Here is a 24,931-nt window from a genome sequence, read left to right as displayed (position 1 = left end):
AATCCCCAGGAATTTTTCGAGGGGTAGTCCGTCCGGATATGTCGATCCCCATCCCTCACCATCCGGCCATCTCATTGTGGGCCTGGCCGAACCCATAATGGGCTTGCTATAAGAGGCCCTCTTAGTACCCACTGGGTGGAAAGTTAAAAAAAAAAGGGGTGTACTATAGATTACCACCTATGGAATTTCAAGACTTTGATTATATGTTTGAACTCAGGGGACCGAGACGACTTCAACGGTACCCTATTTTTGGACCGGAGACGAAAACTAAAAAATTATCATGCTTTTAAAGTTACCATACTTTTTTAATGCTCTCATAAAGACGGCACCATAGTTGCTGGTACTGCCATCTTGCGGTAAAGTATGCAAACCATGACGTCGGACTACGGTCATCTCCAGTAGGGTTAAACACTAGTGATGTAACGAATATTCGGTTACTACCCGGTATTCGGCCTACATTCGGCCGAATATTTTAATCACTATTCGGCCGAATACCTGAAAACAGGAGTAAGAAATAACAAAAACACAGTAAATTAATCATTTTGGTAACTTTTATTAATGCTGAACATTAAATTATAATTATTAAAGTTAATAAGAAATAGCATCTAACTCTAGTATTAAATTATTTCGTAATTAAATAATATTATAGCCTAATTAATTTTCTGAAAACAAAGTCCTTCCCGGAACATGGGACCACCATTTTTAAGTTCCAAACATTACACTTTTGGCGAGTGACCTTTACTTTTAGGCTACTGGCCGCCAAACAGTCCTTTAAAAACACAAACATATATCTAATTAAAAATATAAACATTTGTAAAGAAGTAGGAACTGGTAAAGTACGGACGTCTTCTATTCTCCATCATGCCTTCTTGGGGTTTCTTGGGGTTGGAAGCCGAACCTTCATTAAAAAACGTACTTTACCAGTTCCTGCTTCTTTATATTTTTAATTAGATATATGTTTGTGTTTTTAAAGGACTGTTTGGCGGCCAGTAGCCTAAAAGTAAAGGTCAGTCGCCAAAAGTGTAATGTTTGGAACTTAAAAATGGTGGTCCCATGTTCCGGGAAGGACTTTGTCTTCAGAAAATTAATTAAACATAATTATCGCCATCGGACGAAAATTAACCAATATTATAGCCTTTGTCTAGCCTCTTTATCTGACGGCCGGATGGCCGAGCGGTTAAGGTGGCAGCCTACCGCTCTGGGGGACCCGGGATCGAATCCGAACGGGTCGAATAATCCCCAGGAATTTTTCGGGGGGTGGTCCGTTCGGATATGTCGGGCCCCGTCCCTCACCACCCGGTCCGCCCCATTGTGGGCCTGGCCGAACCCATAATGGGCCTACTAAAAGAGGCCCTCTTAGTGCCCGCAGGCGGAAAGAGTTAAAAAAAAAAAAAAAAAAAAAAAAAAAAAGCCTCTTTATCTTATGGCATAGATGGCGTGTAGGTTAGAATGTATCGGGCATTAATGTTATTGTTTAGTTAATTATGTTACATTCGTATTCGCGTATATTTTAATATTTATACGATATTTTAAAATGAGTTACGAAACATTTTATTGAAACTTATCGTATTTAATGAAAAAATTATTTATCTATTTTTAGAAGATGAGTAACTAATATATAATTTATTTTATATATAAGGCAAAGAATGAGATTTTTCATTATATACAAAAGATAACATTTGAAATCATGTTAATTTTAAAAATATTGACAGAAACAACAGCAACAAAATATCACAAAACTTCACAAATAGAAACTCCCCAATAATATATTTGAACTGTTCCACAAATGGGGAGAAACTAGACCATATGTCACCACTAAAGTATATCCTTAGGGCACTATTCAGTCTACAAATACGTAGTAAAAATAAAATTTTAGTGTTAATTAAAGAGTTAAAAAGATCAATTGCAAATAAAATAACTTATAAGTTATAACTTACATCTAAATACCAACAACTGCCGAATCATAGCGGGCTATTTACGGCTATTACATAAATTATAAACCAATTTGGTACTAGAGGTAGACGTTAGGCTCCATCTCATATTAAGTTTAATAATTATAATTTAATTAATTAATTTAAATAATTTAGACCTAATGGAAGAAAAAATTGTAGTGATAAAGGGCCAATAGAGAGCACAGTGCGCGATCTTTGCCATAATGCGGTTTGCGCGCCAATTTTCGTACGTGCGTTAATCAAGCCGAATAGTTTGGCCGAATATTCGCCATTCGGCAACGCTCCTGGCCGAATATTCGGTATTCGGCCACGCTCCTAGCCGAATATTCGGTATTCGGTTGAGGCCGAATATACTATTCGTTACATCACTATTAAACACGCGATACGAGAGCGGAGAGAGCGACGCGACTTACGATCATCGCGCGATCGCCATTTCGGTTAATGTTACTTATGGCAGCGAACATGGCAGCCGTTCCCACTGTTCGTGCTCCCGACTGACCTCCCGGAGGGGAGCCGCCATGTGCTAAACGTCACTAGTTATTGATTCACGGTAGTTCTTGAACAAAGTAAAAAAATGGGGGAAACGTCTACTATAGGCAATTTTAACGGCAAGCGACGCGACTCCCTATCATACGCGCGATCGCTGGAAAAAAGTATGATAACTATTGTTTTTCGTCTCCGGTCCAAAAGTAGGGTATCGTTGAACTCGTCTCGGTCTCCTGAGTTCAGATATATACTCAAAGACCCGAAATTCCATAGGTGGTAATCTATAGTATCCCCGAAAAAAGTACGGGTGCCGCCATCTTTTTCTTTCACCGTCGTTCTTAAATGCCTACAAACAGCACACTCCCGTAGTAGCGGAGCGACCCGCTCTCCTTCTCAAGCAATTTAGAGAAAAAATCGACATTGATGCTCAGACTTAGCAAGTTTTATGGGTTTCGTTTAGTGAGCGTTTTGTGGCTTGGCTTTAATGTTTCTTTCAGGTTCGCGAAGTTGAGAGATCAAACAGCAGAATAAAATATTTTCTTTTTGTTTTCCTCCAAATAAGTGTGAAATTTTTACGAGAAAGTTTTATTAATATTGTTTTGGTGCTGAGGTTATAAAAGAAACTTGTAAAGGAGCTGGAATATACTACATAGTGACTGTAAAGAGGCCATGTTTAAAGAAAATTGAATATACATTCGCCCATTTTGACCAGTTCCAATTTTCTAACTTTATCTGCTGCTTGGTGCATCAGGAAAGATAGCCAGAGGCAAGAATTAAATGTTCAGAACTATTTCAAAATACCACAAACTTCATTCCTCTTTAACAATTCCTTTGCAGGTGGGCTCACTACTTTGAACAATCCTCATATATAAATTTACCTAGATAGGCACTCAACTCATGGAATGGGCGTATCTCAAAAACATGGCTATTTACAGATGTCTTCATTACATACTTGCTTTACAAATGTTTTCCCATATTCTATCCTACAGACATGTTTAAAATACAGCCTCAAAATGTTTTGCTAACTGTACAAAAGCATGCAAAAATCTATGGTTCAATCAAGTCATAGCCATTCAACATTCGAATAATAAAATAAATGCATTGTAGTTTTGAATGTAATTCAAATATTCAGAGTTTCATAGAACACCTTCAAACGTAACTTCATCAGTGCAAATGTATCATACTATTCTGAAGATGTACAGTACAATACATGAATGAATTGAGATGAATGTGTGCACAAATAATTATCACACATTTATAAATAAATAGAAAAAACAAATACATTAAACTTATAATTTTTAATTCAAAGTTCATGTATACATAATTATAGAGCCTTTTTCTGTTGTTTTGCTGCAGCCCTTGGGCTTTCAGTACTTTCACGACAATCTTCTGTTCCTCAATGAGGAAAGCTCTAATGATTCTGAAAGAGAAATGTTCTATATGTAATAATTGCAGCCAATCTGAATAGTAAGGACAGGAACAATGGTTACCTATTTCGCACACATTTTCCACATCTGGAACCACCATAGGTTCTGGTGACAGTCTTGTGCCTCTTGGAAAGTGACATCAGTTTACGAGGACGTGCTGGAGTAATCTAAAATAATTGATAAATACGATAAATATTATTGATAGAATGAAATTATGTTCAAATTCAAGTAACTCAAAAGTAGAACAAATAATTTTATATTATCCAGTAACGACACAAAAAAGATTCAGTCATTAGAGTCCCAGATATGTTGGGTCTTGTCTCTCATTATCTAGCTGCCTCCATTGTGAGCCAGGCCAAATCCATGAGTATGATTAGAAGACTTGTCAGTGCCCACAGGGCTGAAAAAAAGACCTGTCATCAAGTATACTCAAAATAGATCATTGTATTTCATTTATAACAAATCCTATTTTGAGAGCACCCAGAAACAGGCATTGAAAGCATTCAAAAACATCAGCATTCCACTAATAATGAATTTTTTGCTGGAAATTAAGATGTATTGATACTTTGAAATTGACAGAATCCAGGTTGACATTCACTCATTCTGTTATAAAGCAATTTCAATAAATAAGATTAGTAGTGCTGTTAAAGAAAAATAATGTAGATATAAGATTAAGACTGATGATAATGGACTATACAGTGATGCAACCCTGTACCAATAACTGTCCATGCCAGGTGGCATTTGCATTCATCATACAGTTTACTAACAACTTGTTAAATTCAACACTGCTGCTTTCACTGCTGAAGTTGTTTTAACAACACACACAGAGCAGCGCTGCAATTTTAAACTGGCGGATCTCTATGCAGCTAAAATGTTTTGCGAATTATTTAATTCAAAACATTTTAAAAGTAATTCATTTTTGCAATATAAGACTTTTACCTCTCAAACCAATTCAGGAGTAAAATTAACGATTTAAATTTAATGCAAGCAGCTTCCTTCTGCAGCATAAAGATAGTAAAACATTTTAAATATAAAAGTTTTATCAAATATTTTATTTTACTAATGAGTATTTTAAAAAATTAGTACAAACAGAATATTGAATCAAGGTGATCAAAACCTTACACTTTTATTGTCACATCATATAAGAAATCAACTTCCCACATTTTTCCCATGGAGGCAGCCATCTTGTTGCAGCAAGAAAAGCAACTAAAACAAGTGCTGCATGCAGCACTTCCATAAAATGAGTTTGGCAACGCTCTCAACGGCATCGCTTAGCAGTGCTGTGAGCAGCAATTAATTTAACAAAAACCTAAAAGTGAACTATTCAATTCTCAGGCAGTTTGAATTTTAATAGCCATTAGATTTGGTGAGGTTCATTGCAGGATGTACAGTACACACAATATGAAGAGTTCTTCCTATCACAAAAGGCTTAGATTCAGAAGTCTGTGTGGCTCCTTGTCTATGTTTGTTTGCCTTTCTTGAACTTTTTAACCTACTTGAAAGCTTTTTGTAGTGATGTGCATACATTCTGACATGGATCTCACTAGGTCTAAGGCCTTTGGCTGTCAAAAATCAAACAGCAGCTTGCTGTCTGATTCTGAGAAAGTTTGGTATGGGCAATGCCATTTTTTAAACCATGTAGTGAATGCAAATATCACCTGACAGGACAACTATTAGTACAGAACCTGATTATTGCATACTCTCAATCTTGTATGCTACATTATTTTTCTTTAGAAGTGCTACTGTCCTTATTGAATCTGTCATGTAAGAAATTTACAAATGAATCAGTGAGTGGAAAAACAGTACAACTCCAAAATCCCTGTTTTGAGATAAACACAAAATTGTGTTTTGGGTAAAAAGTGTACATTTTACAACAATCAAGTGAACAGAGAAGTTGTAAGGACTGACTCCCTCTACAAGACCTTGTCAAGAAAGTTTCATTAAGTGCATCCTGAAAAGCTGTACAGCGAAAAACAAAACTTGGAGTTATACCATTTTTGCAGTCAATATTTGTTAAACGTAAAAAAAGTAACTAATTTTAATAAGAATGCCTTTATTACTGATTTTTTACATAATATGATGGCCTATAACTGTAATGATTACATTATGATTCCTGCTGATCTTCATTGCTTGTCTCCCAAGACGTAATATGATAGTAAAACTCCAAGATTTTGCCACTCATATACTTCAAGACTTTTTTATATCATTGATCTTCTTTGCATTGATTGGTAATGGTTTCTTGTAGGCTGGTTCGTTTGGAAAAGTTGGAGTGATGTGAGGCTTGAACAGTTTAAAAGTGTATGTAGTCCTCTGATAAAACGACTAGCAGAAATATAACCTGGTGTAGAACTGTCACAGATTAACTGATTGTAGGTTGAAACTGAGAAGGTTTCATTATTTCCTTGAACAGGTGGTTTGCAGGTTTTTTTTATAATAGTTTGGCCACCAGCTTTTGAAGTCAGTTCCATCTGTATATTTGATTACTGATACTGTAAATGGCTTTAATTGCAACCATGTGCTGATAATCTTCTGGTAGATAAATTTGATCATGTCTTCTTATGACTCGGACTCGTTTGACATTTCCAAAGGCTCTGTCGCATGGTAGGAAAGTGTCCACGAACAGGGAAATACTGAAAAATTGTGTGAAAATGCTTGCTTTGTACAAGATATAAGAGAAATCTCAAAATTGTATGATTACGATTCTGCCCTGGACAAACAAACAACACTGATAATTTTCAACAAGGTTGCAGGTTTACAGATATGTCTGCGCATGTCGACCTCTAGCAGCAAGAAGGAGAACATATGATATTGGGTGGAAGAACATTATAACTCCAGGAGCTGTATCGTTCTTCCATCCAATAACATAACAGGTAGCCTTGTAAATGTGTACACAGTGTGTTAGTTATACTTCTGTTCAACTTATCAGGAAGATCCACGTTTAAATGTGATTTTGGCTATCTCAATTAAAAACTGACAATTTTGGAGTTTTTCCACAAAGATTAAATTTGAATCGGTGAGTGGAAAAACAGTAATGTTTTTCCGCTCACCGATTCAAATTTAATCTTTAGACTATTTAGTAGTTAGCAAAATGTACATTTTAGTTAATTTATATGATACAGTGAAAGTAGATTGTACAATGAATATGATGTGATCTATTACAGAATTCTGCAAATTTGACTTAATGTGGTCTGAAGGTGACAAGTTATCAAAAATGATGAGTTTTCATACCATAGAGACAATGCTAGTCTAATTAGAGATATTTTTGTAAAAGTATTTATTACATATGCAAATTCTATGCACCAATAGTGAGTATTTCTATTTGTGGTTAAATTTTAACTAAAACAAGCAATTATTTATTGCAACATAATAGCAATAATAGCCGGGCTATAATTTTAAACCATATTTTTAATTAATTTAAGTTAAAATATATGCTCTCCACCTCAAATTAGTACTGTAGTGTCTTGCCCCTGTACACTATACTTTTTCGAAGGATTCTTGCTGGTCATCTATCTAACTTCTTTCAGGGGAAAAGTTTTGAACTGAATTGAATGTGACTTCTGATTTGAACTGGAAGTTCATATATAGTTAATCAGGGCCTCCTGCATTTAAGCTTTCTATATCTGGTCTAGACTTTCATGTATTTAACTCCATTCTTGAGATTGAAGGAGGACAGACACATGAGTCTACAATTTTTTCAAATTGCAGTCTAAAAAATATTGGCAATTTGGAGACTACCTTCATGTTAGTGACATTTGTGTCATGGCATTTGCAGTGGCACTTTGGAAAGAGTTATATTTTTTGTTAACACGTGAAATTTATGCTATTATAAAGTGTTGCCAGTGAAGAATAACTAGTAAATCTCAGTATTAAGTTAGTGGTAAAAATTAGATTACATGTATTTTTTAAATAATGCAACAAGTTTTACAAAATGTAGAGTTATCAGAAATCTACTGTACTAGTGAATGTGGAAGAAATTGTTCATTTTAAAATAACTAATCCACATTTATTAGTGTTTGTATACCTCTAGTGTGTTTGTTCGTTTATTATCCTTTATGAGCTTCAGTCATAAAAAGTAAATTTAAAATAAAACAAAAAAACCTTTTAATTGACGTTTTCATTTATTGCGACAAGCTGAAGAGTTATGACATTTAAAAGAGCATAAAGTGCCATTCTTCTTGCATTTACACTTCATAGCCTGGTGTTTTGAAGTGCAAGAACATTTGAAAGAGCATTGTCCTGTAATGCAAGATTGGGCAAATGCAATTGTCCTTAAAGTAAGTTTTGTCTGAGGAACTTCACATTCAGCAATCAACTTTTTGAAGCAAGCCAAAAATTGAGATCTTATGTATGCTATAATACAGATTTGCCAATTATTTTAGTTAAGGTGTACATTCACGACTATCCACTTTCACTATAAGATATACAAGAACATATGCTTTTCTTTAAATTCACTTATTATAAATAACAGTATGACTAACAAATAAGACAATAAAGGCAACTTTTAATTAGGTTAATTTAGATGTAACCATTCTAATATATTTAAATTCTTATAAAAATGTATCACAAAACTCCTAATGATCCCTGTCCAAAACTGATATATACAAAGATTCATATGTATGACAGATGTTTAAAAATGTATTCCTGTGTATGGAGAACAATGCTACCGATTGAAATATTGATACTTTTTTGGGCAAACAATGCTATAAAACCAAGGCAAAAATTAGACTTATCTGATATACAGGATCTTCCAAAAGGAATGCTACCGTCTTAAATTATTGCAATTATGTTAAAATTATTACCCAAGAAGTACACATTGTACACCAATCAATAGAGTAATTGTTCAAGTTTCATCTACCACTTGTATTTGAATGTCTTTTCATCTATCATCTCAAGAAGCACCGCAAACAAAAATGGTAACTCTGCAACAGAGAAAGCATTTTGTGTTCTGCAATCCACAAAGTAGGATCAGTCATCATTGTGCAATATGATTTTTGAGTTTCACACACCATTTCAAAGTGTTCACCACATAAGGCAAACATTCTTATTGCGCAACAATGATGGATTCTGACTTTGTGGACTGCAAACACAAAACATTGCCTCTGTTACAGAATTGCCACTTCTGTTTATGACACTTCCTAGAGACAGCAGACAAAAAGAGGTCTGTATGCAAATGGTACACAAAACTCAGACATTTACTGTATCAATTGATGTACTGTACACTGCATACGTCTCAGATAATAATTAACATAATTACCGTAAATTAAAATGGTATCTTTTTGAAAGACATTGTAATTTTTCTCCTCACACTTAATCATCTTGGATCATATCAAAAATGACAAGATTGAGTAAAAATGTGTATGCTGAACACTTTGAAGTTACTACTGACATCTAAACTTTCCAAAAATTATTAAAAAGCATCGAGGAAAACAAATAACTTTTTATTGTTAACACCAGTATTAATAACTCCACACAATTTCAAAAGCAATATTTTAACCATTCATTTAATAACTGGATAAGAGATTGACTAATTATCACAATTTCACTACATATTGATATAAATTATAATTAAAATGTTTTGGCTTCATTATATATAATTAAAAAATGAGATCAAATCAATATTTCAAGCTCTATTATACTTACTCCTCTTAGTTTCTGTTTACAATCACCACATTTTGGAACACTTCCGGGTTTTTTTGGATACAGATAGACTAATCTTCCTCCAGGAGTCTTGGAGCTAAATAGAAACAAAAATTATTTAAGATTAATTTTTACTCACTACTATGAATGACAAATCTTAACCAATTATAACACTGAAAAATAAATATTTATACAAGTTAGAGCTAATATATTTGTTATAGTATTTGTTGTATTTATAGTTTTATTGTACATTATTTTCTTTTAAATATTTGAAAAGTGTATTTTCAAATTTAAATGTTCTTTTCCAAAAAAGCAAAATTTCTGGAATGTTGTTTGAAGTACGCTCCACTTGTGTTCAAATATCTTATAGAATAACTGATGAAGCCTCAGAATAGGCAAAAGTGTTTTTAATATCAAAAAGCTCGTAATGTTCTGTGTGTTACACTAAATTATATTTGTTCACATCATCAAGATTCTAATGCATTTCAACATAATGTATTTGTTTGAAGAATTACAATAATTTTAAATTTAGAATCAAAATATTTTACATTTGAATTCAATCTAATTTCAACTTTTCAATTAGTTTTATACATGTTCTGTACAATTTTAACATGAGATAGTTATTTTGTGTAATTTTGTAATCGATATGACACTAACATCCATACATACAGAATAATCCCAACTTTTTCTCATTTCTCTAAATTTCAAGGTCCTGAGTCTAAAATGAAAAAATCTGAAGATTTTTTGACTGATCACCTTACTTTCCCTGTTACATAAGTCAGGAAAGTAAAAGTTCATTTATAAGTTAAAATCAATTATAAATTCCCCAAGTTTATTAGAAGTGTATGCTGTCCACTGAAAAATTTTGATTTTTCCTTACAATTATCTTTTGATTGTGGTGAATCATTATGAATTCCTTTTAGATCTTTAAATCTTTTCGGATCTGGCAATTTCACTATCATAATTTTTTTATTTTTGACCTCCGAACACTAAGACATTGTCGGTTTGGCCAGTCATACACTAGAGATAACAGAGTGGTGAGGGACAAGGCCTGAGATAATTGGGACTTCCAAAAATTTCTGGGGCTTTTGACTACTCTTTATCTGATCCTGGGTCCCCTAGAATGTTAAGATTGATGCCAGAACTGCCCCTAGCCATCCAGCTAATATATCATAAGGTTAAGTCTTGATTTTGGATAACTGATCCATTATCCAATGAATTCAAGACATTCTCTCAATAGTGACTAAAAGTTTTCTATGCATACTTGCCAACCTTTAGAATGAGAAATGGCTAGAAAAATGCTGACAGCATAAAAAGTGAAAAAATTCTTTATTAACATTGATATTGCAAATGCTTATGTATTCATTAATTTCTTTAATAACCAAAATTTCATTTCTCACCCAAAACTTAATGTCTGGTGTTGGAAAAATGCACTTCACAAATGTTTTCGGGCTCCTCCAGAGTCATGCTTCAGGTGAACATAGTCCTTACTTTGACAGAACACCAATTTAGAATAAAAATTTGAATGTTAAAAAAATATTAAATCATATCAGTATCTGTTGAGAATGGAATGGACTTAAAAATGAGAGGCATTGGAACATTAAAAAATGGAATATATCACCATGCGTCAGTACAGGCATGTGCAGTAAGTCCTATGATAACTAAATATTATAACACTGGTTCGTAAAGGATCTGCCAACAGAGAAAGTTCCTCCTTGTAATTTATACTTTTTCTTAACATACTGAATATGTTTTCCTTTTGCTATTCAGCAATGCAGTGTGGCAAAACCCATCAGCCTTACTATTTCACAAGATTACAAATCTTCATAAAATGCCACAAATCTCAAAGAATTACCTGGTTTCGTTTTATGAGAAAGTTCTGTATATTTTTAGTGTGACCACATGTTTCTTCATTTTGAATAGAGAAATTGTAAAGCAGCTCAATAATTTGGTTTAACTGTAAAAGTAACTTGTTTCCTTCTGCTAACGAGCTGCCAATTGGGGATACTATAATTGCTTCCTATGGAATTTTGGGACTGAGTATATATTTGAACTCAGGGGACCAAGAGGGACGAGTTCAACGATACCCTACTTTTGGACCAGAGACCAAAAATAAGAAAGTTATGATATTTACGATTTCTTGCCTTTCACAATGCATTCTATGCAATTTTAGTTTTCCATTAAGTGGCACTGCTTATAGTTCAGTATACATTTCCTTTTTTTTTTCTTTTGTTCAAGAACTATCATGAATCAATAACTAGTGACGTTAAACACTGGGCAAACTACTGGCAGCTCCCTTCCGGGAGGAGTCCATCTCAGGAGCACGAACAGTTGAACACCACCCAGTGGAAAACTCTAAAATGGCATAGAATGCATTGTGAAAGGCAAGAAATCGTAAATATCATAACTGTCTTATTTTTGGTCTCTGGTCCAAAAGGTAGGGTATCATTGAACTCGTCTCTCTTGGCCCCAAGTTCAAATATATACTCAAAGTACCAAAATTCCACAGGGAACAATCTATACCCTACGATGCCTTTACACCCGGCGATTCACTTAACTGCCAGACTCGAAGGTGAAATTTAGCACATCTGCCATTTAAAATTATCATATTTGAGCCAGGATTCTCATACCTATACCAACATACATATATAAAAATACCAACCTTGGTTCTTTTCCAATTGAATAAATCTGAGAACATCTTCGCTTCAGTCATTCATAATAAAATATATACAATGTCTTTAGCATATATATTGGTATTAGGTTTGTTAAATAATGTTTATGTGATAGTATCAAACTATTTTAAAATGCTGACAAAAGGGAAAAGTGGCCTGTCCACTGATGAAGCATACAAAACACTGCCAGTTGACTATGTCTATACCATAAGCTTTGCGACATAGAAGCTTTGTAGTTAACTCTGTTTAGAATTAATCCTTTGTAGATTTATTAGAATTTAAAAGTTTTTCAAAAATGTTAGCCAATTTTTAAGGCACTTGTGCTGTTTAGGGGGTATGGCTATTTGAGAAGTTTTCTTCCATAAAATTAATCAAATCTACACTAATTTCACTCGAATATTGCCAAAATACGTATAATTTGTTGGAAATGATTGATATAAAATATGCTACGAACAAAAAATTGTCGGAATACTTATCGAATGTACCCTGTTCGAAGACGCCATTGCTTAAGCTTGTTTTCGTCGCGGAGCGTCACATCGGACGGGACGCGTACGAAGTGTGTCACGTGACAGTTGTCGGCACTATTCCATCACATGACTACTCATCTCTGATGTATTTCCTGAGAACTTATTCCTTTTGCGAAGAATTCGCTGAACTTTGGAGACATCACGTGATAGCTCATAATATACTATTAAATTTTTTTTGTTATTAGAAATGACTTATTATTATTATTGACTATATGAAGCAGCAAAGGTAAAACCGTTGGCTAACGACAATAATTCTATCATGATTAATATTTATCATCATAATATATATATCAGATGCAACACAAGATGTCTAATGTCTTGATGTAAATAAATATAATTCAATTTTGTTTAAGACATGAAAGAGATTAGACCATTTAAAACAGAGCAGAATTATTATATATCACATTATCATATGTTATTATATGATTTTAAACCATATTTAGAATGGAATGATGTTTTAATATTTCTATTAATGATGTCTCCAAAGTTCAGCGAATTCTTCGCAAAAAGAATAAGTTTTCAGGAAACACATCAGAGATGAGTAGTCATGTGATGGAATAGCGCCGACAACTGTCACGTGACACTCTTCGTACGCGTCCCGTCCGAATGTGACGCTCCGCGACGAAAACAAGCTTAAGCAATGGCGTCTTCGAACAGGGTACATTCGATAAGTATTCCGACAATTTTTGTTCGTAGCATATTTTATATCAATCATTTCCAACAAATTATACGTGTTTTGGCAATATTCGAGTGAAATTAGTGTAGATTTGATTAATTTTATGGCACTTATGCAGTTTAGCAGGTACAGGAATGCAGGTAGATACGCAGTATCGATTATAGTCAAATTTGATACGCTGATTACGAATATGATATTCATTTTCGCCCCAGTCAATTATTTACATTAAAAAAATTGTTTTAATTTTTTTTATTTTTAAGTAAGTAAAAACAAAAGGGAAAGGTTATTTCTGTCAAAATGTGAGAAAGGATTAGTTTACAGCTTCGGGATACGCTAGGCGAAGGTTTAAACTAAAAAAACGTTTAAACTGAAACAAATACACTGGTAGTCTGTTGTGTCGAATTCGTTGCTTTGAACACGATTTGCTAGTCGATAATATTCTGAAAGTTTTATTTGAATATGGCAAATAGATTTCCAAATCTTACGGAATTTCGCCTCAAAAATTTATTCCAAATATCGGCCACTAACAGGGAGGCGATTAACTGGGCTCAACAACACGGTTTGTTGAAAAGAGTGATGATTTGTGATGGCAATTGCGTGGGATACAACGAAATGCGATTAGAAAACAATAATTCTATGGATGGTGTCATCTGGCGTTGTTCAGCAGGTCGGGTTTGTAGGAAACAGGCATCAATTCGAAAATTTTCATTTTTTTCGGGAAGCCATATTGAAGTTTCCAAGATCTTGCAACTGATGTATCTGTGGGCTTATGAAGTAGATAAGCAGGACTTTTTACAGAGAGAGTTGGAAATCGGAAGTGCCCATACGATTGTTGATTGGAAACAATTTTGTAGGGACATTTGTCACGAATATTTTTTGCTCAATCCGATCGTTCTGGGAGGCAGAGGTCATACTGTGGAGATCGACGAAAGTTGTTTTGTTCATCGAAAGTACGAACGTGGTCATCGCGTTAGAGAACAATGGGTTTTTGGTGGTTTCGATGTGGAAACAAAGGAAAGTTTCATGGTGACTGTAGACAGGCGCGATGCTGGCACTTTGTTGCCTATTTTGCAACAGTTCGTGCTCCCTGGGACTACTGTTGTCTCGGATTTGTGGGCAGCATACAATACAGTGGGGAATCTGGGATATCAGCATTTGACCGTAAACCATTCGATTAATTTCGTTGACCCCCTTACTCACGCTACAACCAATCACGTAGAATCTGTTTGGCAGAAAGCCAAGGAAAAAAACAAACGCAGATTCGGTACCCATCGTACTATGCTAGATAACTATTTGGCAGAATTTTTGTGGCGTCAGCGTTTTCAAAAGGACGCATTTCATAACTTGGTTGAGGATGTTCGTTTAGTGTATCCCGAAGCAGCACAGTGATTACATTTTATTTTTATTTTGTGAAATTTAGTTAAAAGTTTGTTAATTTTGCACTGGCGTATTTTGAAAAATAAAAAAAATCAAAAAATTAAAAAAAAATTAAAACAATTTTTTAATGTAAATAATTGACTGGGGCAGACAATTATTATCATATTCGTAATCAGCGTATCAAATTTGACTATAATTGATCAAAGTTTGAAAAAAATTGAAAAATTTTTTCCATACCTGCTAAACTGCATAAGTGCCAATTTTATGGAAGAAAACCTCTCAAACAGCCATACCCCCTAAACAGCACAAGTACCATTTTTAATTATGAGTGTTCACCTTTACTTTTATATAACTTTATGAATGCTCTTTCAAATTTAAGTGGAATTAAGTAAGAATGTACTTAATTGTTTGAATTAATGTATATACATATTATTACACGTGCTCTTAAATGTTATGATAGAAAATAAATTCATATTTTCTATTATACCTTAAAATCTAATAATCTTAATTAAGAACTATGAGAAAATAACATACATTTTTCTTCTGTTAGAAGCAGTATTATAACACAATCTTCTTCTGTACGTCAAACGTTGAACCATGTTTGAACCTTAATTAAACAATTATTTATAAAAATTTATGTATATTTTAAGAAACGAATAATTTTAACAAGTATTATTAATCTAAATATCATAATATATACAATATTTTTACCGATGTAATAGGATTGTTCCTACCGTCGATAAAATCCACGCCAATCACAAAATGGCGACAATAAGGAGATGGATTAGAGTTGCCAGATCAAACTGGTTTTGCATTTTTTATTTTTCTGACTTTTTTAAAAAGTAATTTTTCTAAAAATATTTTATAATTTTATTTTATATTAATTATATTTATAAATATAAAAAATTATATTTTTTATATTTATTATTATTATTTATTAAGTACAATTTGAAACGTCAGAGACGATTGTATTCAAGCCCCCGATAACAAGAAATAAATGATCCCTAATAAAATAATAACAAAATATAAAAGACAATAAAAATTATGAACATAGCAAAAGAAAAGTTACATTATGTATTATATAAAATAGATTTACATCTAGTTTTAAAAAAATTAAAATCACAATATAGGTATGGTTCCACAGGCTGTATGTGAGATGCTATACGGTAAAAAAAAAAAAAAAAATCTTTGTGAGAGAGAAAGGCGAAAATATGGGATGAAGAAGCATGATGTATTCGCGTTTTTCATGAACTATAGAGGGCGCTAAATTTTTACAAAATGGCTACTTTATCTGGGTCGCTTGTAACTAGTAATGTAAAATTAATCATATATTACTGCCCGATATAATGATATATGCTGCTTGTAGCTGTTTATCGAGAAATTTTATAGTAGCAGAACAATTATTGCTAGCGGGATACGTCATTATGTAGTATCGAAGCAAGTGAGCGAGATCGTTCTATGCATATTTGTGCCCTTTGTGTTAAAAACATCAGCTTTGACATTGTCCTATCAGGGTTAGATTTACAAGTAAAAAGCTATGTAAATTGTTGCTTAGGCTTCGACTTTCAAGGAGCCTCAAACATTTGCACAAACAAAAAAAATTAAAGTCGAATTTTGTAATAAACATTTTTTTACAAACCAACAAAACATACTTTACTTTTTTATTTTGTGTAGTATTTCGTTAATTTTTTTCTAAGAATTAACGTAAGGTCTTTTTTTAAAAAAAATGATAAAACCAATTTTAAAAAAGATTTTTAAAGGAATGGGTATAAAAATTTAATTAAATTCAGTTATAAAACAGAAGATTAGTGAAACCTCACATCTTTTTCTTCCAATAACCGTATTGAATCAGAGAGATAGTCTGATTTAATTTTTTTCTTTTTATGATTGACTTCTAAAATTGTGAAGGGTTGGTAAGGGGACTTACATTCAGCTTAAGGCTTCGAAATGCTTAAATCCGACCCTGTGTCCCACACAAAATAACTGGCATTTTAACTTTAAGAAAATATCTTTTAAAATTGACAGCATAACTTGTTCGTGTAAAGTTGGACAATCGGGAAACTGCCAATTCTTAAGTCTAATTCACTCTTTCACAATTCGGAGAAGCTCATAAATATAACCGACCGATTTCCGAATAATCATCTGTTTTTCGTGTGAGAATAGACGAAAACTTATATTAGGCTCCCGTAAATCTGTGAAATTGCAATTTGGAACGCAACAGAAAGCTTTGCTTTTTCTATTGTTATTCATATTTCCTGCTGATAATACACAAGAATTAATCAAACGACCCAGATAGAATAGTTTTGTTTTTAAACACCAGAGGGCGAGCATCCGGTGAAAAATGCGAATTGCGGGTTCTCACAGTTGGGATGCGGAGACCTAACCAGTAGTTTGAAATTAGACCATTGAAGTATTTAAAGCAGAGAATGCGATCAAAATATTTTAAGCGATCAGAAAGATTAGGAAGACTAAGGTGAACAGTTGCCATATCGTGGTTATCGGTAAAGGATAAATTGCAGAATTTATGTATCAGAAAATAAACTTTATCTAATTCAGATTGTATTTTTTGAAGCAGACAAGGGGCAGCCATGGCCCAGACGAGTAAACAATAATCGACTATTGACTGAAAATTAGTAAAGAAAATTGTTCTGAGTACGGCTTTTGAAGAAATATTTTTGCAAAAACTCCAGATAAAGCCACGTCTACCGGCAAGGGATTTAATAATATAAGAGATATGATCGTGGAATATTAATTTTTCATCAGATATGGTACCAAGGTCGCGATGAGACCGAACATAGTTTATTTTAGTAGAATCGATAAATATGGAAGGGTGGTAGGGATTGCGAAGTAGAGTAAAGCACATAATAACAGTTTTATGGATGTTTATTTTTAAATTATAGCTGGCAAAAGTGGAATGTAGAGAATTGATAATAACCTGAAGAGAGGAGGGATCATTGGGTAAAATCTTAATGTCATCAGCGTAGGCAATTATTTTAGCGCGTGGATTGATTAGTAATTTATCTATTTAAGCTGAGAAAAAAGGCATGCTTTATACAGAACCTTGAGGTATACCGCAAATAGGGGAGAAAGGGAGAAAATTAAAATCACCAATGTGAATCTTACATAGTCTGGATAAATAGTAATTGTTTAACCAACAGTAAAGAACGGGATCTAAATCAAAATAATCACTTAGCGTCTGAAGTAGTAAATTAGGGATAATATAATCAAAGGCTTGGGAAATGTCAACATAGATTATGTAGGTAGATTTTTTGTTCTCAAAATTTTACAGAATAGTATAAGTTGTTTCAAGAAGGTTGGTGGTAGTAGAAAGGTTACGGGTGCCGCAGTGTTGATGAGGAGAAAATCTGGAGGTAACTTGGGTATATAAGCAAATTTCAAAAATTTTTAACATGGCTGATAGAATAGTTATTGGTCTAAATGAATTATCTTTTTTGGGGAGAACCTTTATGTTAGAAATTAACCATTGATTTGGAATGTGACTGGAATTTAATAAACTTGTGAAAAGTTTGGAGAGAATAATAGCTGATATTGCCTTTAGCTTTTCATAAAATTGTGCGGGAATTGAGTCTGGACTATAATTAGAGTTGTTTAGGCTATCTATAGCAGACTTGACATCGGAAAAGGAAATAAAGAAGTTATGTTTACATTGTTGAATGGATAGAGAGTGAAAATTAGCTTCAGGTAAGATGCGAAAGTATCTAGATTTTATATTATTAAATATATCACAGATTTTCTCATCCGGAATAGATTTTTGTGTGGAAGTAGTAGTTTTTTTTTTTTTTTTTTTTTTGAAAAGTTAGGAATGAAATGCCAGAAGATACGAGGGTCAGCCGCAAAGTTAGACACAGTTTTGTTAAAATATTCTAAAAAAGCGATGCGATGTTCCTGGTAAATAACGTTGTTGTAGTATTCTGTGTATGTATAAATCACGTGGGTTATTATAATGTTTCCATTTGGTCCATTGTTTGACAGTATTGGATAATTTCTTTAAGTATAGAGAAAGCCATCTATTGGCGGAAGAGTTTATTTTACGGAATTGTAATAATTTATTAATAGTGGCAGAAAATAAGTTTAAATTTTATCAGTAACTTTCTGAGGAGAAATAGGAGAGTCGAAGAAGGTCCAGTCAATTGAGCAAAAGATTTTTGAGGCCCCCTGCTCCGTTGAATGAAGCCCAAATGGGAATATTAACGTATTTAGCAGATTGCTGTTTATTGGTATTTAAAAAGACATCTAGACATATTGCACTGTGGTCAGAGTTGAAACCCTGAGCGTATCTGGTAGACACGGCACAATCATAGGTAAAAGCAAGATCAAGAAAGTTATTAATACGAGATGGAAAAAGGATTTCTTGTTTAAGTTGAAAAAAATAGAATATTTCATTAAGAAAAAATTGTTCAGTTGGATCAAGGGAGGAATAGTATGGGCCATCAGAGTTCCAAGAGGTGTTAGGCATATTAAAGTCGCCACATAAGATAATTTTAAGATTTTATAATTTTATGATAAAAGTGTAAAAGTAATTATTAAATATTATCTATAAATATTTTTGAGATACAGTATTTAGAAAAATTATTGATGAATGAATTTATCATGAACACGCCTGATACATCGGATATTGAAATCGAGGTATCAATCCCGGTTCCTCAGAAATATGTTTAAAATAAAAGTCAAAAATTGCAAAAACTCAATTTTCCAGTAAATAATATTGGTTTAAGAATGTTTTAAAATTATGTATAATCTAAAGATTATGCTTAATCATCAAAAATGTCCAAATATCGTGTCACTTCCAGAAATCCAGGTTCATATCTGGAGCGTCCCAGAAATTTTTCTGTTAAAATGCCTCCTTTGCAGATCTAGTCGAATCAACGTTGGGCCTAGAAAAAAATTCTAGTGCTCACAAAGAGAAAAGTTTGAAAAATAAGAATAAATCTCAAAAATTAAGAATTCGTGAGGTTAAATAGGAATCGTGATGGCGAATATTTCAATGGAATCGCAAATTCTAAAGATTAAATATTGTTAACAATTTATGTATAATGTACAAACGGAAAGAAATTTAGGAGTGCGCAGAGGACAGTCTTCTTCTGAGGGGTTTTTCCGAGTAAAGACCTCAGGTACTAAAACTTTTTTGTAAAGCGTATTGTTCCCTATTTTTGGATCCATTGTGTAGAAAATAAATAAGTTTAATAATTTTTCTTTTATTAATTTTTTTACTGATTTTGCTCTGTGGCTTTAAAAAGTCCTTTTTTCCATTACCATTTGGTTTGCAGGCGGCTCAGTGATGACAGATGAGGCACAACATATCTGGGAGTTGCTTGTCCGATTCGATCCCGAGTCTAGGTTTGGATTAATGGCAACATTTGGGCGATTTTCCTCCGGAAACTTATCCTAATGAGGCGTTAGACACGTGAAAAAAATTCGAAAAGCTCATGAGGTCAACTGGATGGTGAGCAGCGAATCCACGACCAGTGTTTACTGGTGTTATCCATATTGCTACTGGTGAACCCTTAATATCTCGGCGCGGTAAGCTGACGTCTTAACCCGCCTCGCCCAACTGGCCGTCCATGTTGCAATTATCCAGTTTCGGTTAGAATTTCGTTGTAGAATGTGTGCTGCGCTCCATCGAGTGCATACCATATTTGGAGCGCGTAAACAAACAGCACATCTGAATCGTGTTGCATACCATCGATTTCCAATTTCTTTACGCTCCTTCGCATTTTTTGGGATTGGTTTTAATAAGTGGAACCGTATCAATATAAACAGTACTGAAATAGTTGCATATAATCTTTTTTTGTATGGAAAAACTATATTTAGTTTAATTATGATTTGAATTTCCTTTTTGAAAATTATTCTTTGGATGGAGTAACAATTTTTTATTTTGCATTACACATCGCTTGATAATAGAATTAAACGATGTGTAATGTAAATATTAGTTTAAATTTCGATCGATTATGTTATTCTATAACTGACTCAAGCAAGGATTGAAAGATATGCGATGAGGCCGATCTAGCTATGTAAAGCCTCGCCTCTCTTCGAATGCCATAAAAATACACGAATATAACAGAACTTCATTACTTTTTATTTAAATTTTTCCGCCTTGTGAGCTCGTATAGAGCATTTTTCCATGCTCATCGTGGATTTCACCAAGCTTATAATAGTAATATCATGTGATGAGAGACGAGATTCAATGTATTCGGATCATGAAAATTTCTGAGCCAATATGAACTCGAACCTAAATTCCAAGAGCGAAAGGACTCTACAATTTTGTCTATTCGGTAGCGATTTTTTATCATTTAAATCACTTTTATATCATGTTTTTATCTAAAAGATATTATTTTGAAGACCTTTTCATTAAGACCCATGCCAAATAGTTTTGCTGACTACGCCTTCCGGTTCTTTCTCACGTCTATAGTTAATTTTTTTATGTAATTTATATATTTAGAAGTTTTAGATAAATGTTTACACATTTACTTTAATTTTTACACGCTTAATCGAGTTTATCTCATTATCATGATTTTCTCTGGATTGTTAAACGTTTACTACGCTCCTGATTATTGCTTCATCGGTATCTTTACCAATTATTGAAAATGGAAGTAAATGTCAGGGTCATCAATAGTGATAGTGGAACTAAACACTCGCATATGACACAAGGAATGGTTAATTAACATAATGACGCTAAATTATAGAATGCAGAGCGAGTCAGCGTGCAAGAAATTGCCATTTCTTCCATCTAACTCATCCTTTTACTCAATGTAAATGAGGACAGTTTTATTGTTCTAGTTTTTATCCTATTTCTAACTAATCCCTTCTCAAGGTTCTAAGATTTTTTGGTATATCGCTACAGCCAATGTCCTCCTTGCTTTACTAACTCCACCCCATCTCTCCTTATGCCATGACATATATTTTTATTTAATAATAAAATATTACGTAAAAATAACATAATTGAATTAGTTTAACTGAGAAGAGCAATTGAACGGAACGATTCGCTAATTTAGCTTTTGTTTTCTTTTTTAAACTTATTCAGATTAAAAAATAAATAACAGGAGAGAAAAATCAAAACATTTCTTAATTTTTCTATACATTTCAACGATTAATTCTCATAAGAAAGGAAAAATATTAATTTGTCATTAATTATTTTGTCATGTTTTGAATAAAATAATATTATTTCAATATAAATATAATAATTTTAGTATTTCTAGACATAATTTCACCATGGTTTATAGTTTTATGTATGAAAATTCATAATATAAACTGCCCCGATGGTGAGTGGATAGAACATTGATGGCTGGTTGCGGTTTCGCATCTTATCAACCAACTGATTACGTCTTTTCCTGGTTTATTCAGGTGCTTAACATCTAAATAGGAGAGAGTTTGTTTCCATGTTTTAAATATTTCATTTAATACATTTTGCATATAAATCGCGAGGTGTTCATGAATTTACTTGATGTGAATCCTTGAGGGATTCTCTTAAAAAAATTGATTGTTTTGTCCATTTTTCTTTATTTTTACTTTATATAACTGTGTATAAAAGTTCATCTATGACAAAATAATAAAAATTTTGTTAATTATCAATTGTTTAATTAGTTGTTCGTCTTGAGGCATTACTTTTTTTTTATCCCTTATACATGAAGATTCTTCATGATGCTAACAGAAATTTTGTATTGCTTATATTTAAATTTATGATAATTTAAGCATAATAATTAGTAATTAAGTGCAATAGATTATTCTTTAATGAATATATTTTTATATTGTTGCATCATATCAATCTTTGAAGGAGTTTTTTTAATGATGATTTTCTCAATTTGACTTTAAATGTCATAGTTAATGTTTATTTAATATTAATTAATTAATTTGTGGGAGTTTCACAAGAAATCTATATATATACAAAGTTTTTGTTATTAACTAGGTCATAGTTCTTTTCTAAAAAAAACGATATCAAAACATTATTATTCCCTAAAAACTTTCCTAGTTTAAGTGCCAGGATCAATGTTCAATAATTGTTTAAGGAACCAGGAAGAAGATTTAGCTTGATTAAGCAGATATAACTGTGAAAATTTAAATAAATTTTATCGATTTTTTATACATCTAAACGTAAAAATACATTTAATGATACAGAGCTATACAGTATATAGTCTATTTTGGGCTTTAGTCCTAAATCTGTAAAGAAAATAGTGATATTTTTGCTTGTTTTAAGTAAAACATATTAAACATAAAAGTATAATTAATTAAATTTTATTTCTCATTTCTTATTATATAATTATTATTACTCTTTATGTTCAAAAATCAAAAAAATCTTAAGTCATACAACTGTAAGATGCAGATGGGTCATTACTTTTTTAAATGATGTTTTGTTTAAAATTAGCCTCATAAAAGTGATTAAATTTAAAAATAATATATTTTAAAGAATAATTTAATTTTAACAACCATTAACATTACATTTCTTAAACATTTGATATGATACATCACCACCTATTCAGTACCAAAGCATTAAACAATTAGTAGCATGTTTTAAACGTTTTTATACGTTTATAAAATGAAAAATAGTTGATTTTCATTAACTAAAACCTTATAAAGATTCGTAAAATTGGTCTTTCTTAGCGTAACTGTTACATTTTAACAGCACTCAGCACAGATATGTACTGAGTGCTGTTAGTGTCTGGCTAATGTACAATACTATGTAACGGTAGGGTAAGTAACAATACGAAATTTACCACGAAAGATACCTTTTCTTACCTGTTAAGTGGTCCTTAATTAATTAAATTAACGCTAATAATATCGGAAACTGTAAAACTAAATACCCGGAAAACGTATTATGTATATGGTCCAATGATTTCGAGACAGTTTGCCTTATCGACAACATTGTGATGACCCCAACCGGAATCAATAACCCGGAAATAAAACGTTTTTGTCACATGTATCACGTTTATATCGGACCTAAACGTTTCCTTGTTGTTTTTGTCATCTTTCCAGCACAAATTTTCTATAATATAACGATGTTATCTTTAGAATTATATGGTTATTATGCGATAAAATGAAGTACCTTCTAGCCATGTAGCTAATAGTCTACCTGAGAATTAGGCTTTAAACATGTTTAATTATATTCTAATTTTTTATAAAGAGAAATTACAGTAATTTCACCTTAATAGATCTATATGAGGTTTCTTTCAGACAGCCCTGAAGGATGCGACTATTGACATAATGGCCGATAACTGTGTAGAAATCTATTTTTAGTTTTGAGAAAATAATACAGGTTAATTATCAAGTATCAGGTGTTAAATATTCTAGAATAGTTTAGAAAAAAAATAAAAAAAATTAAGTTTTCTAGAACGATATATTTTATACTTAGAGTAAGTGAAACTTTATAGATGAAGAATCGCTCAAGTGCTCTGTTAAAAAATTAAGAATTTTTAATAAACAGTTAATACACTGATTTTTTATAAGAATATATTGAAAAAAATCAGCAATTTGACAAAGAATTATTTAAGATTAAGAGTATATTGAACATTTTCAAGTAGTCTTGTAGAAATGCAGAACACACAATGCATATTAAAGATCAATGATACATTTTTAAAAAAATTCAGCAATTATTAGGTTTAAAATTTTAATATACGGCACTTGAGGGATTTTTCCGATCTATCAATTTGTGGCCCACCAACGACCAAATAATAAAACTAATACTAGTTGGTGTTCAGCTTGCGCCTGACTAACAGGTTAGCTATGTGTAGTTTTGCGAGTTTTTTTTTTTTTTTTTTTAGTGTTCCTGTTTAATGTTTTAATGTTTAATGTTCTAAGCAGAGGCCGATTTCCCATAGAAAGTCTTTCTGATGACAACCAATCTTGAAAGATTGCCCTCGTGTTCCGTTGCCTCATTCCCCCAATCAATCTAGCTATCGATTTGTGCCAAATTGCTCTAAAGCTAAGTATATGAAATAGTAACAGATGCCATCAGGAGTAAGACATTCGAGAATCCAAAGACCTTATTCATTGAGGAAGTGAATGACTTTCTTCTTTTTTATTCCTATTCAGAGCTCATTCAGAATATCTAAACATTTCTTTATCTTTACAAGTAAAATGGATTCGTTTATGAGCTAGAATGTCCACAACGATTGCTTTCTTGTTCTTAACGAATAAGACAGCAAACGCAATCATTGTGGACATT

The 24,931-nt window shown here is 32.6% G+C and overlaps 1 protein-coding gene across 1 annotated transcript; it reads right to left on the bottom strand.

Annotated features, from left to right (window-relative positions):
• Positions 1–3,432: 3,432 nt before the first annotated feature.
• Positions 3,433–15,566, bottom strand: LOC136970204 (large ribosomal subunit protein eL34-like). Its single transcript, XM_067264628.1, has 5 exons — positions 15,466–15,566; positions 15,289–15,361; positions 9,506–9,599; positions 3,929–4,032; positions 3,433–3,858 (listed from the first exon to the last, which is right to left on the bottom strand). Exons 2-5 carry the CDS (start codon positions 15,351–15,353, stop codon positions 3,603–3,605), a joined length of 519 nt encoding a protein of 172 aa, XP_067120729.1. The 5' UTR covers positions 15,354–15,361; positions 15,466–15,566; the 3' UTR covers positions 3,433–3,602.
• Between the last annotated feature and the right edge of the window lie 9,365 nt (positions 15,567–24,931).

The sequence above is a fragment of the Centruroides vittatus genome, unplaced genomic scaffold (genome assembly GCF_030686945.1).
Source record: "Centruroides vittatus isolate TY-2023 unplaced genomic scaffold, ASM3068694v2 contig_19, whole genome shotgun sequence".
Lineage (NCBI taxonomy): Eukaryota > Metazoa > Arthropoda > Arachnida > Scorpiones > Buthidae > Centruroides > Centruroides vittatus.
Note: the sequence above shows the minus strand (reverse complement) of the source record. Positions and strands in the feature narration are given on the sequence as shown.

Coding starts and splice junctions, on each gene's coding strand:
- LOC136970204 (XM_067264628.1), bottom strand. CDS start 15,353: ATGGTTCAACGTTTGACGTACAGAAGAAGATTGTGTTATAATACTGCT. Junction 9,600..15,288: donor GCTTCTAACAGAAGAAAAAT/GTATGTTATTTT, acceptor GTTTCTATTTAG/CTCCAAGACTCCTGGAGGAA. Junction 3,859..3,928: donor GGAAAATGTGTGCGAAATAG/GTAACCATTGTT, acceptor TTTCTCTTTCAG/AATCATTAGAGCTTTCCTCA.